Here is a 14,459-nt window from a genome sequence, read left to right as displayed (position 1 = left end):
GTGTGTTCCTTTTCTGTTTGGGTATGTTGGAGTATGTTTGGGGGTTTGTTCTGTTAGTTTTTGTGTGGGGGAGGGGTTGATGTTTCTGTTCCTTTCTGTGCGGGGAGGGTTTTTTGGGGGGGGTTTGATGGTCAGGATGCCATTCTTTTTTGTACAAGGGGTTGGGTTTGATGTTTCTCTCGGAATGACTTTCATGTTCTGCCTTTGTTTTGTGGCTATCTGGAGAAGGCAAATTTCAGAGTTGTGTGTGGATACATGGTTTGATAATAAATTAACCTTTGAATCTCTGGACTTCTGAACCTTTGAAGAATATATGGGATGTAGTCGTACACCTGAGGGAAATCAGAAAGGAAGAATGAGTGCATGAGATAGATTAAGTAAATAATATGATGGAAAATCCTAAGAAATTCTGCAAGTGTAATAAGAACTGAAGGGTAACTAGGGAGAGAATGGGTTTCCTTGAGGACTGGGGTCATCTATGTGTGGAGCCACAAGAGGTGGTAATGTCTTAAATAAATATTTCTCGTCAGTATTTATCAAGGAGAAGGTGACGGAAACCAGGAAATTTGGGAAAGAGAATGACGATGTCTTGAAATGCATCACCAATGATGTAGGTATGGTGAATGGTCTCACTCTTTTTTCCAAGGTAGGGGAGTCTAAAACTAGAGGTAATAGATTTAAGATGATGGAAGCTTAAGAGGCAATTTTTCACCTAGAGAGGAGTGGGTATTTGGAACAAATTGCCAGAGGCAATGAAAGAGATGGATCCAATTAGTGTTTAAGAGATATTTAGACCAATATGTGGATAGGAAAGCTTTAGAAGTATATGGGCCAAGTGAAGGCAAATGGGACTAACTTCAGTAGGCAATTTGGTCAGCATGGACGAGTTGTTGTGGTGCTCTGTCACTCTATTTTTTTATAAACGGCGTGTACGGCTATGCAAAACTAGTTGACCTGTATTTTTCTCTTTTGGGTAAATAATGTCTTATGCCACTGAGCTCAGCTTTGAATCAGAATTGGGTTTATTATCACCGAGGTATGTTGTGAAATTTGTAGTGCAATACATTAAAATATTATGCTGCAACATTAAAGCGTAGTGCAAAACAAGAGCAAAAGCTGAGGTGGTGTCCATGGGTTCAGAAATCTAATGGTGGAGGGGAAGAAGTTGTTTCTGAAGCACTGAGTGTGTGTCTTCATGCTCCTGTATCTCCTCCCTGATAGTAGCGATGAGAAGAGGACATGTCCTGGGTGATGGTGATGGATTCTACCTTCCTTTTGAGGATGTCCTCAATGGTGGGGAGGCCGGTGCCCATGATGGAGCTGGCTGAGTTTACAACCTTCTGCAGCTTTTCCAGATCTTGTTCATTGTCCCCTCCATACCAGGTGGTGATGCAACCAGTAAGAATGCTCTCCATGTCACATCTGTAGAAAATTGCTGGAGTCTTTGGTGACATACCAAGTCTCCTCACTCCCCTAATGAAATATAGCTGCCAGCCTGCCTTCTTCATAATTGCATCAATATGTTGGGAATTGATTGATGTGTGCATTACAGACTTCGACTATTATTATTATTATTATTGCATTATATTGTTTAACAGTAATTGAAATTGTCTCTTGATTTTCTGACTGCACTTTATGTTAAGATGTTTCAGAGTTTCCTACACTCTCTTTCTGCATGGAAGCATTATTTACTATTTCAGAATTCCTCCAGTTTCACTCTGTTGTCTCAGTGACCCCCCCCCCCCCCCACCCACCAGCTCGGTACTCAAGAGCCCATCTAAGTCAGTGAGTCTTAACAATGAGTCCGTAGCTTCTTCAACAACGCTGGATGGGGGTTGGTGTGATGAGATGAGTCTGATCTTACACCAGATGCTTTTACGTTTTCCAACAATTGTAACCAAAGTTCCTGCTCCAACCTCTGAGTGTCTGGTCACTTACTGGGTCTTCACTGCTTTTTCAGCTGGCAGCATAGGCCTGTCGTCAAATCTGGATCCTAGTGGTGAGTTCAACATTTTTGTCTTCATTGAATAAATCTGATAATGTGCAATTTCCGCCTCCGCTTGGCCAACAGTGGAAGAAGGATGGATGCAAATGTGTGTTTCAATTACTCAGATAAGTGAAAATTCAGTGCAATGTTAATTAAAAGCAATCAGAGGGAGTGGGTGCTAGACCTCTAACAATTCCCAGCTCTGCACTGTTTCAAAATGCATTTAAGTGAGAGTGCAAGATTTAATCGCTTCACAGTTGTTGAAACCCACAGGTTACTTACAAACCATCAGAAGCAAGGATTAATGCCACAACCCCTGCTTTTAAAATTCTTTCTTAGATGAAGCATTCTCTTTAAAGGAAAGCCACATGTTCCTTTAGAGCAGACATATTTTTGTAGGTGAAAGGTCTTATTTAAAGCTGACATGAATGTAGAGCTGTCTCTACAAAGCACATTTCTAATTTAGGTTAAGGAAACCATATTGCATCAAATAATGTCTAAAATTTTTGCTGTTGTGTCATGAGGAATATCATATGGATCAAGGGTTGTTTTCACTATGGGACACTTTCCCTTTGGTGAGAAGGTTTAGGAAAACAGATTGAAGACTCGGATACCTGTGTTTGATCTGGTGATGTTGATTTATAATTGAAATTTTGGTTTCTAGAAGCAAACATGTTACAGCTCCAGGCATTATACTAGATAATTCATAATTAAGAGGAAACATTGATAGAGCTTGAATTTCGATTTTACTTCAGTATATTTTTTCTTGGGAATTTTAAAACCCATTTCTGTTGTAAAAGTTTCTTTGCATGTTGGAAGCTAAAAGCTATTTATTTGATTATTCAGTGTTCATAAAGAAATACAGTGACATTTGTGAGATGGCTTGGAGTTGGAAGAATTTTGACCCTGAGTGTCAATCTTCCTGGTTAGCAGAATACCTGACACAACATCTGGGAAACGTTACAGGTATAAAGTTCTGGTACAGTGCAGTCATTTCTTCCACCTGTTGGCCAGATGGACTTCAGGCTGGAATTAGCATCAAACATGAATTTCCACAAAGAATGATACCAACTCTGTACAAGGAATAAATTGAAAAATTGAAACCAACAGTTAAAGGTTGCTCTTTTTATGGGAACAATTGTGTTTACAGGAAACTATGTCCTATTTGTGGCATTTGAGGCCAAAGCCTTTATGTGTGAATGTTCGTTAGTTATGAGGCAACTCTATGCTTATGCCATTTTTTAGATCACAATTTGTTGACCAGGAATGGGATTGGGAGAGTGGGGTGGGAAAATTCTCTTTTTAGTATGAAATAATTATAGAAACACAATCAAATATTCTTCAAATAATCCCCCCTATGATGTAAAGCAATTTGTTTACAGTGCTGCTTATTATACTATGCATTAGGGAATTAGTATTGGTATATTATTACTTCATGTACCAAGGTACAATGAGAACCTTGTTCTGTATTCTGTTCATACAGATCCAATTGTTACACGGTGCACTGAGGTGATACAATTTCAGAATAAAGTGCGATCCTCCTCATCATTATGACATGGGTGATCATGGTCTTTCCATGACCATGATTGTTCTGGGCAAATTTTTCTACAGAAGTGGTTTGCCATTCCCTTCTACTAGGCAGTGTCTTTACAAGACCCCTGCCATTATCAGTACTCTTCAGCGATTTCTGCCTGGCATCAGTGGTCGCATTCCCCAGGCTTGTGATATGCACCAGTTGCTCATATGACAATACACCACCTGCTCGCATGGCTTCACTTGACCCTGATCGGGGACCTAAGCAGGCGCTACACCTTGCCCCAGGGTGACCTACAGGCTAACAGGGAAACCGCGTCTTACACCTCTGTTGGTAGAGACATATTTCCACCCTGCCACCCGATAGAAGTGCAATAGCTACCAAGAAAACAGAGTGCAGGTATTATAAATGGAAATGCGTTATTGAAAGCAATTATTTACCATGGTTTTACTGAAATGTTTATCTTGCTTGATCTCTTGCCGCATAAGTTTATACATCTTGTTCATCAAATATTTTTGATGAATGTGTATCCTGGTAATGAAAAAGTTGGATGATTTGGGGCTTGGTAAATAACGGGACAAGCATTAAATCCACCAGTGAGATTTTGAGAGTTAAAAGGAAAAAAGGGACTAAACGAGTGAAAAAGAGAATTATATTTTATTGACAAAGACAAAAAAGGAATGGTAAAGTGAATTTTATTTTTGACACTAAAATCTGATATTCAAAGTCACTAGTAATTTACATTGTGAAGAAATGAGAATGCACAGTCAGAGTCTTCTGTTTTCTGAGCAAGTGGATTGATTTGGTAATCAATAAAACAATTAAAATGTACACATACTGTTAATTAGAAGACATATCCTTTTGTGGTGAGTTTAAAAGGCGTCTGATGAGATAAGCACAATTTACTGAAAATCTGAAGCAGTTAAGCATAAAGTGTTTTTGTGAGATTAACCTTAGAACAAATTGACCAACAACTTAGTGATTTGCATTTCATTGGTTATCTGATTTGTGCCGTAAATCATTAGTTGCTTGGTTCCATTTAATGAAACGTGTGATCAAGGCTGAACCATTTATTCAGTTGTGATTGATTAGTGCTGGAATGCTCGTCTCTTTGAATCCACTGTCACTTGTTTCCAGTTTTAGAATTTTTTGATAATTGGACAATTTTTTGACCTACAGCATTTGAAGTTTAGATTTGAACCACCTACTGGAACTGTCATAGAGCGAAACCAATTTTGTGTCAGGTGACAATTAGTAAAAGAGTTGAAGGAAAGTGTGAGAAGACGTTTATGTAGAATGTGGGTGAGAATAGACAGATAAGAGAAAGGGACGAAGTGAGAATAAAAATGAGATGGATGAGGGTGACAAGAGTAAGTAGGAAGAAGATAAAGCTTGAAATGTCTAGTGCAAGTATGATTATACAGAGAATTGTTTCTGAAGGAGAACGAAAGCAGAAAATGTCTGTTTACATGGAGAGGGGAATACAGATGAACTAGAAGGAGCACTGGAACTAGATGTACAGACTCTGCAATACAGAGGCAATTATCAGTACAGTGCTGACAGGTCTAGTGGTAGGTAATTAATTTAGGTATTCTAATTAGTGGTGAAGTTATTCAGACCAGATCCTGGGATCAATTCGTTACCCTAATGACGTCACAGGCTAAAGGGCAGGCATAGCAAACAATCCTGGTGAGTTCATCAGCCAGTCAGGACAACCCGATTTCTCAGTTCAAACGTGTCTTTGCAAAGAGACACTGAGGATCGGATCATATCATCATGGGGGCTGTTTGTTTGGTGTGGCACTTTTGTTTGTTTTTGCTCTTGTTAAGCAGTTGTGAAAGCTCTGCAAGTGCTGGAATTCGAGGTAAGTTTGCAGGCACTGGTATGAGATCCCTGCTTTGCTTCACTCCTCAACAAGGACAGATGTGCTTTTGCTTCTCTGCTTGTGAATGAGGAGAATTATTATTCCAACAGTTAAATGTCAATTAAGTCTTCACTGTTTTGTCCATTTATTAAAACAGGTAGATCTAAATTTAATTCTTAGAATGCTGCTGTATAATGATTTGTTAATTTGTAAATATTGAAATATTTTATCAAATTGTGAATTAGTTGAAAAGTAGTTTTGTAATCACCTTTTTTAAACAGTGGTTATTATTGCAAGGTACGTTGGATTAAATGTTTCTGAAATAATATCTGGTGAAAAGGAACAAAGTATTACAGTACTCCTGTTTACAAAATATCATTACATTTCTTAGTATTGTTTTTTTGCCATTAAAGCATGTATAGTGTTTGAGTTTGACATAAAGTGGAATGTACAGCTGGTGTGTTGCATTGAGAAATGTAAAGACTGGAGTAGCCAATTAAAAACTTATGTGCTATACATGGTTTTGTATACATATAATACGGAAGATTTAATTACATCTGCGTATGTCTGTGTCTGCGAATGTCATTTGCTTTAGTATTAAGCAAGAATGTCATTTAGTAGATTTTAATGATAGATATGTTGCAGGTTTGATAATAGGGATGAACATTTTTTCTGTTTGCATTTTTGTTTGTGGAATTAATTTGATTGCAACTCAGTATGCTGTGAACTCCCCAGAATAGTTAGCAGTGCTTTGACTGTGCTTCCATAGTTAAAAAAATATCCTCGGTGATCTTATTCCAGTTACCAAAAGCTACTTATTATTCAACTTTATGTTGTTGGATTGTTGGTGCTTTCAGAGAATTTTATTTTCAGATTCAAAGTTTTTACTTGTTTTTGATTGTTGACATTCTCCAAATGCACAGCTGCTGTGTGGTATGAATCTGTGCATTTCTTAGAAGCCTTTACTCCAAGATATTTTGTTGTCTTTGAGATTGCCTTTTTTTCCCCAAGTGAATGAATTTCCAGATCTTTAAACCTTGCTTTATAGTTTTGAGATTATTGATAAGTAGCCCAAGTGATTATTTTCATGTTTGAATGCACAACCAAGATACTGTTGGATGGAAATGTGAAGCTGACGTGTAATTACTGTCCCCCTGGAGCTTTCCTCAGCTTTGTTATTCTGTCCCTCCTGTTTGTTTTACAGACATTGATGAGTGCACAGAAGGAACTGATGTCTGCCATGTCAATGCAGTCTGTCAGAATACACAGATGTCGTATAAGTGCTCATGCAAGGCAGGCTATAAGGGAAATGGAAAGCAGTGCGAAGGTGATTATTATCTAATTCTACCAGAGTTTTCTTACTGAACCAGAATTAGGGAACTTTTATCTTTATCTTTACTTCTTTCTCCTTATCTTTACGAGAGTATAATTTTTTTTGTTTGCAATTTTCTAAGGTAAAAATGATGCAAGCATTCCCAAGATATACTCAAGCCTAAAATGCTCTAGTTTGACATGTTGACTGAATATTAAATAAAAAGGGGATGTCTGTCTAGTCCACATTGTGTTTTGGGTTGTAATTTTTAGCATTTCTCTTGCAAAGCAGAATAATAGAATAATTAATTAATTTCTATGGGGAATGTTCACATTATGTTAAAAATAAACCCTTTGACACTGAGTATATCTGATAACTTGTAAAAACTACAGGGCATTTTGACTCAATTTCTGTTTCATAACCGAACCAGGGTTCTGGGCAGTGTTCACTGTATCCTGTAAAATGATGGAATCAGGCAGCAGTCCAGTTCAAAGGTGGTAAATATATCTCCCATACCCCTCCCAGTTCAACTGGGCACTGTTGATGTGTGAATAGAGAGGCCAAGTGCAGTGGAACTACTCACATCCTGTAGATATCCTGCCTGTACTCTGAAAATTTATTTCATTTATGCTGGGGAAATGAGCATCATTCACGGCCATTCCCAGCTGACCCAAGAGGGTGTGGGAAGCCATCTTTTTGAGTGGCCACAATCCTGTGATAGTGCAGACCTGCCGTACTCTTTGGGGAGGTGGATCAGCGAGGAGTCCTGATGTTCAGAGCCAGTGACAATGAAGGAATTGAAATAAATTTTCAAGTCAGACATGCATGACTTGGAGGGGAAACTTGTAGTTAATGATTTCCTTAATAAGTTAGTGCTCTTGTATAGAGAAATGGTTGTAAGGTTTGGGTTTTGCGGATGCTATGCATTGTGACCACAGGGCTGTAGTGGTGGATGGGATGCCAATCAATGAGTTTCTACTAGGCAAAAGTTCTGATATGGAATTCCTGATCTGTATTCCCTTGAAAAAATGTCACTCCCCAAATCCAGAGACTGTGTGTGTGTGTGTGTGTGTGTGTGTGTGTGTTAGTTAATTGGGACAGCCACTTACTTGGGACAACTCTTAAAGAACACAAACTAAACTAAGCTGGGATTCTCTTTGCATATTTGGGACACTATGCTGCTTATTTAGGCAGGAGACTGTTGCCAGACAGTTTCTAGCTCGCATCAGTGCACTTGTGTGGCTGTTAGACTCTACACCGTGCTTAGAGCGAAGAGTTTTAAAATACTATCCATAGCGCACACTGTTATTCAAAGAGCAGTGATTTTTGTCATTGATGAGAAATAAGCAATAAAACAATTCAAAACTGTTTTGTTCACTGTGGTTTCAAGTACTCAGATGCCAGAAACGGTTGGGAGTGAAAGTGACATAATTTCTCTACTTCAACAAGTTAGGAACTACATATAATTTGGAGGTATCGACAATTGTCTTGAATGTTGCAATGAAAGTGAAGATTTAGAGGATGCGATCGTTGATGGCATAGTATCAAGACACTTCATTAATCATACTAGATGTCTGTGCTGATTTTGTTCATTTATAGTTATAGATTCTAGTCAATTAAAAGAATATGGTAGCATACAGGTACACCGGTGAATTCCTTCATCAATAACAGTTAGAAACTATTACAGTTTTATAGTACCATAGTAGTATTGATGTTCTAATTTGTTCTCCTTCATTTAAATATATAATTTGTTACTCAATTAAACAATAGTTTGTATTCTATACCTTTTTAACTATTTCCATAAAACTTTGGCTAATTGGGGCAGCTTCTTAATTGGCCAAAATATATTGGTTCTGATGTGTCCCACACTCAGTGGCCACTTTATTGGGTACACTTGTACACCTGCTTGTTAATGCAAATCTCTAATCAGCCAATGATGTGGCAGCACTCAATGTATAAAAGCATGCAGAGATGGTCAAGAGGTTCAGTTGTTGTTCAAACCAAACATCAAAAGGTGGAAGAAATGTGATCTAAGTGGTTTTCACCATGGAATGATTGTTGGTGCCTGATGGGGTGGTTTGAGTATCTCAGAAACTGCTGATTTCCCTGGATTTCCATGCACAACAGTTTCTAGAGTTAACCAAAAATGGTGTGAAAGACAAAAAAAATTCAGTGAGTGGCAGTTCTGTGGGTGAGAATGCCTTGTTAGTGAGAGAGGACAGAGGAGAATGGCCAGACTGGTTCAAGCTGACAGTAACTCAAATAACCACGCATTACACAACATGTCGAACCTTGAAGTGGATGGGCTACAGCAGCAGAAAACCATGAACATACAATGAGTAGACACTTTATTAGATACAGGAGGTTGTGTGTGTGTAAAGAATCATAGTTTGTGTAATAAATAGTGGTAAAGAAAATACTCATTTTGATATTTTAAAAACCCTGGCATCAGCAAGATTCTTGACGCTAGAAGTATATAATCTCAGAAGACAAAGGGAAATAATTGACTGAACGGATTGTGGGCTTCTTTTATCTCAAATATGTCTTTGTTGAAACCAGTTTAGAACAGTAGCTTGTTTCACATTGTCACATTAAGTTGTTTATTTACTTCCATCATGTTCAGCATCTAGTTTAATATTAAATATTTATTTTTAAGATGTGACTGTGTGAACCTATAGATTCTAAATGAGACTAGTATGGATTTAAATGGCTTTGTAACAATTTGTGATTTTTGGCAGTGTCAGTGTCTCTTTTTAACAGAAAGCATCCATCATTCTGTTTTGTGTTCCTTCTCCTAGACATTGATGAATGCCACAGAGAATACAACGGAGGCTGCGTTCATGAATGCATCAACATTCCAGGAAACTATCGTTGCACTTGCTATGATGGTTTCATGTTGGCACATGATGGACATAATTGTTTAGGTAGGAGGAAATTATCAGCTTATGTTTGCATAAGGAAGATATGTAACTTCAGTGTACAATAATCACTTGATCTGAGCATGTAAAGGGTCTTAGTGTTCAGATTATAAAATAATATATAATACAAACACTTAGAATTACTTCTGGTTAGAGTTTGTCAGTTGCACAAAAGTTAGATGTCCTATACAAAATTAACTTATGCATCTTCTTAAGTAAAAGCTGGGTTAAGTAGAAATGTTCATATGCACGGGATCACCATTTTTTTGGTTTTAATAAATAACACTTTAAGTGGAAGTTCCTTCAACTTATTTGTAAGACTTCAGTGCTGAATTCAGCGAATGGATCACAGGATCATATAAAAAAACACTTATACACATATTGTGACACCCCATTTAGATTCTCCCTTTGGATTTTAACTATCAGAAGAAAATTCTAAGACCTCAGCTGCATTTTGTTTTCAATTGGAATGTGAAATTCTAGAGAGGTGACTGAACTGCCTGGCAACCCACAAAAACACAATGGATTCTTTTGCTTCATCGTCTCTTGTGAAGAATACTTTCAAAAGAAGTTGTGCTGTGCTCCATTCCTGTTAACTTAAACAGACCTTCGATGCTAAAGGCTTGCCTTTGTTTCATGAAAAAAAGCAAGATTTTCATTATCATTTCTTAAGATGCACTTTATAAATGGTCTTTCAAATTCCATGCTTTTACTTATCATTCAGACTTCAAGCTACTGAGGAGAAGTGAAAATTATTCCAAGTATGTTTGTCAACTTATACTCTTTAAGAATGAAACATTTAAAAGAAAGAATTCTGTCAAGTTGTGATTTTTAGTCATGTGTTCTCTTAGGCAGAAACATAGTCCAAGTGCACTGGGAATGTTGCTCATGAAATCATCTGTCTTTCATGACATGAAATGTGTTGCGAGGATTGGTGTAAGGTAGAAAAGTCTTGCTATTTCACGCAAGGAGATTCTGTAGCTCATTTGGCTCATGACCTAACAGATACAACTTTAAGAATGAAGTGACAGATTACTGATGACCATGCTCTGTGCCTGTTTGTCACGTTCTGAAACGTGTCAGCCTGGTATGCAGAAGAATGCCTGCATCATCTCAAGGCAGTAAAAAGGAAACTGGTTTCGGGAAATGTGTTTCCTATTTGATTCAGAAAGTAAATGCCTGATATCTGATTAAGTGAAGGGCGATAATAAAACTGTTAATTAGAAGTTTAATATTACTCAAACATTTATGTTTATTTCAATTTTTGCCCCCTTTCCTACTTTAGTTTGTCACCCCTACCTTCTGACCAACATTGCTTTTAAGATGGTTTGGATAATTGGTTTCACTCTGACAATGTCTAGTTAATGCAGGAAGACTGGACTGTTTAGTTATCACATTTCTTCCATAACCACCATACTTTGGGATTGCCTGATCAGAGATGCACAGAACACTTTGAGATAAATCAGCACTGACTTGATTTTATAACATAAAGGTCTTTCCATAATTCATCAAGGTGTTAAGCATGTAGACCCTTTTTGTGGGAATCTCTTTCAAAACCAAGTTCTATCAATTTGCCAAGGCAAATTAATTGTGTATTTTTATTAAAGAGTAACAAACTAGAAACGTTAAGTAAGAAGTGGTGGCAGTACTGGCTGAGAGAAAGTGAAGACAGTTTGTTAGTTGTGGCTTATCTGACTGGAAGAGTTATAAATACGAAGGGTGAAGGGGAGAGAAAGAGGGCAAAACAATGCTGGATCTGTGAAATATAGAACAGTACTGATGTTGGAAAATTGAATTAAAAGCAGCAAATGCAGGACATATTCATTATATCAGGCAGCATTCGCAGAGAGAAAAGCAAAATTAATATTTCCAGTTGTATCTGAACAGTGCTGACACAAACAGCAGAGGATGGTCATCTGACGTAGATGAAGGCTATAGAATGGTGTATCAGAAGTGTCACTTATCTTTGAATAATGAAGAATGCAATTTTCACTAAACCTGTTTGAATAGTGCTAATGTGTTCAGATCGGGTGGCAGGGTGGAGATACGTTTCTACCAAAGGAGGTGCAGGACGCTGCTTCCCTCCTCTATCCTGCAGGTCTCCCTGGGGCGAGATGTAGCACCTGCTTAGCTCCCCGGTCATGGTCATGTGAAGCCATGGAAGCAAGTGGTGTATTGTCTTTTGAGCAACTAGTGAATATAATAAGTCCTGGTTATGCGACCACTGACGCCAACCAGGCAATCTCTGAAGAGTATTGATGATGGCTGGGGTCACCCATCTTGTAAAGACACTGACCAGAAGAAGGCAATGGCAAACCACTTCTGTAGAAAAATTTGCCAAGCATAATCACGGTCATGGAACAGGGCACACAATGAATGAACAAATGTGTTCAGAATTGTTCATGATAACAAAAAATTACACATTAGAAAATAACCAAAATCATATTGGCATCTATACATTAATCCCAATTCCTTTCCTTCTCCCACAACCTTCTTCTGCGTTTAGATGTCCTTTTCCTAAGCTACCGTTGTCAGGAATTATAGAGGAGGCTTGACCCAAGAGTAGAGCAGCGGAAATGATTTAGCAGTTGAGTCACTGATTTAGCTTGTGAATTCATTGCTTTAGGTCAGCAGTACAGTGCAATACATAAAATGTACCTCAAAGTGGGGTGAGTTGGTGGGTCTGTTGTAGTGGTGGCCAGTCCACAACAGGAGGGCTTGGTGTTTCCCATCAGCCAATGTCTCCATTGCTCTAATGGCACATTTAATAGCGAGTAGTTCCCTGTCTCCTACTCCAGAACGCTGTTGTGTAGAGTTGAACTTGTGCAAGAAGAAGGCACAAGAGCATGTCTTCCTGTTCACTGCTTGCTGGGAGAAGATTGCCCTGCTGCCCATGTTCGATGTGTCCACTGCTACCACCAACATTGCAGGGGGGTTTGGATGGCGGGGAATAGGAGCGCTGGTAAGGCGTCTCTCGAGCTCCTCGAAAGCAAGGTCTGTAGCAGCAGAACAGGTTATCCATCAAGTAGGTAATTTGGTAAGGGAAGTTAGAGGAACAGCATTTTGGCTGTAGTTCCTGATGAAAGGGTGGAGAAGCCCAAGAAATGCTGTAGCTGTCTGAGGAAGCAGGTCTGGGCCTTTCAACAATGGCAGGCACTTTGTCTGGGTCCACTGTTATGCCATGGGGTGAAAGAAAGTAACCCAGGAAGGAAATGATTGGAGTGTCGAACTTGCATTGAATGGATGTGACAGCCACGGCCCTGGGGGTCCTTGGAAAGGATGAGTATGTCATTGCGGTAGATGAACACATTCCTGTGAAGCATGTCTCAGAGGATCTCGTCGGTGAGAGCTTGAGATATGGCTGGACTGTTGGAAAGTCTGAAAGGTATCATCGGGTCTTCATAGTGTCCAGTGGGTGTTAAGAGCATCGTCTTCCACTTATCCCCTAACAGATGTGGATCAAGTGGTGCACGCTCTTTAGATCCGGTTTGGTGAAGTTCTGGGCCCTGCAGAGTGCTTCGAATTTGGTACTTATTAAGGGGAGAGGGTAGCGGTTCTTAGTGGCTATTTTGTTGAGTCCATGGTAGTCAATGGAAGGCCGAAGACCCCCATCTTTTTTGACAAAGAAGATTCCTGCATCAGCTGAGGACTGGGATGGTTGAATGAAGCTGTGCTGTAACACTTCGACAATGTGGTCTTTCTTAGCTTGCGTCTCAGGAGGGGAGAGGAAGAACAGACAACTTTGGGGAGGTGTGGTTTGTGACGTGGCAGGCTGCTGACATGCCTTTTTTTAAAAAAAGGTAATGGCTAAGTCACAGTATTCCTGCAGGAGTTTGGTGAGATTGAGAGTTTCTTCCGTCTCCACGGATTTATGGGGTGACGTCAGCTGAGGATGCAGGCAGATGGGTCTCCAACTCAGCAGTGATCCGGATGAGCAGGTGGTGAGGGTTGAGAGTGGAGAGCCAGGGTGAGTCAGTAGGCAGAATTGGATGGATTTGTGGTGATCTCTGATGCTCATGTACGTGCTCTGACCATCCCAGACCCTGTCAATGGCTGTGATGCAGAAAGGGTGAGACATAGGCTTGGTAAGGAGCCCAAGCTGCATCTCTGAGATCCAGTCCAGAAAGTTGACTACTGTGCCAGAATCCACTGGCGCCTCCTGTGTACTTAGAGCATCAGGTTGTGGAGGAGGACAGCGAGAACGAGTCAGGCTATGGAGCTGGAACGAGAGGCTGGGAGGAACTTACCAGATAGAAAGCCCTTCGTCTCTACCTGATGGTGCTGTTTTCCCCGGAGGAAACGCACGTTGGTTCTCCACTGATGCTCATGCTCTTGGCGGTTTAAACAAGCCCTCCCCACAAACTGCATGGTTTCTGGAGGCATTGATGATGGGGGTCTTGTAGACTGAAATGGTTTTGAGAACTGGGCTGGATTTCTGACTGGTGATCTGAAGGGGCAGCCCATAAGACTTTGTCAATTCAGAGGACCAGCGAGGTGAAGCTTTCGAGGTTGGTGGGCATCTCCCGGGTAGACAGCTGGTCTTTCAAGAGCTCTCAAAAGCCGTGTTGGTGTTGGGCCAGCTGCACTTCCACATTGCAGCTGCAGTCAGCTGTGAGGGTCAGCCTTCATGCAGGTGAAATATCTGATCTGCTACTCCCTTCCACTTCTAGGAAGGTCGAAAACCTAGCAGTGAATTCCTCATATTCATTGCAAATGGTAGTTTTACTGTCCCCGTTCACGGTGGCCCAGCTGAATACGAGAGAGAGAGAGACGGTGATCTTGGCTCGGTCCGTAGAAGACAGAGCTGGCGGGAGCTCTGACACTGGCACAGGAAGCTGCAGCAT

The 14,459-nt window shown here is 39.9% G+C and overlaps 1 protein-coding gene across 1 annotated transcript in view; it reads left to right on the top strand.

Annotated features, from left to right (window-relative positions):
* The first annotated feature begins 5,265 nt into the window (after nucleotides 1–5,265).
* Nucleotides 5,266–14,459, top strand: part of scube2 (signal peptide, CUB domain, EGF-like 2) — a 116,293-nt gene continuing 107,099 nt past the window's right edge. The window contains exons 1-3 of the mRNA XM_059975849.1: nucleotides 5,266–5,385; nucleotides 6,590–6,712; nucleotides 9,496–9,621. Of these exons, the coding sequence (XP_059831832.1) occupies nucleotides 5,298–5,385; nucleotides 6,590–6,712; nucleotides 9,496–9,621 (337 nt within the window). The 5' untranslated portion in view covers nucleotides 5,266–5,297. The remainder of the gene's footprint in view (nucleotides 5,386–6,589; nucleotides 6,713–9,495; nucleotides 9,622–14,459) is intronic.

The sequence above is a fragment of the Hypanus sabinus genome, chromosome 7, assembly GCF_030144855.1.
Source record: "Hypanus sabinus isolate sHypSab1 chromosome 7, sHypSab1.hap1, whole genome shotgun sequence".
In the NCBI taxonomy this organism is placed as follows: Eukaryota; Metazoa; Chordata; class Chondrichthyes; order Myliobatiformes; family Dasyatidae; genus Hypanus; species Hypanus sabinus.
The sequence above is the reverse complement of the archived record's forward strand: the minus strand, read 5'-3'. Positions and strand labels throughout refer to the sequence as shown.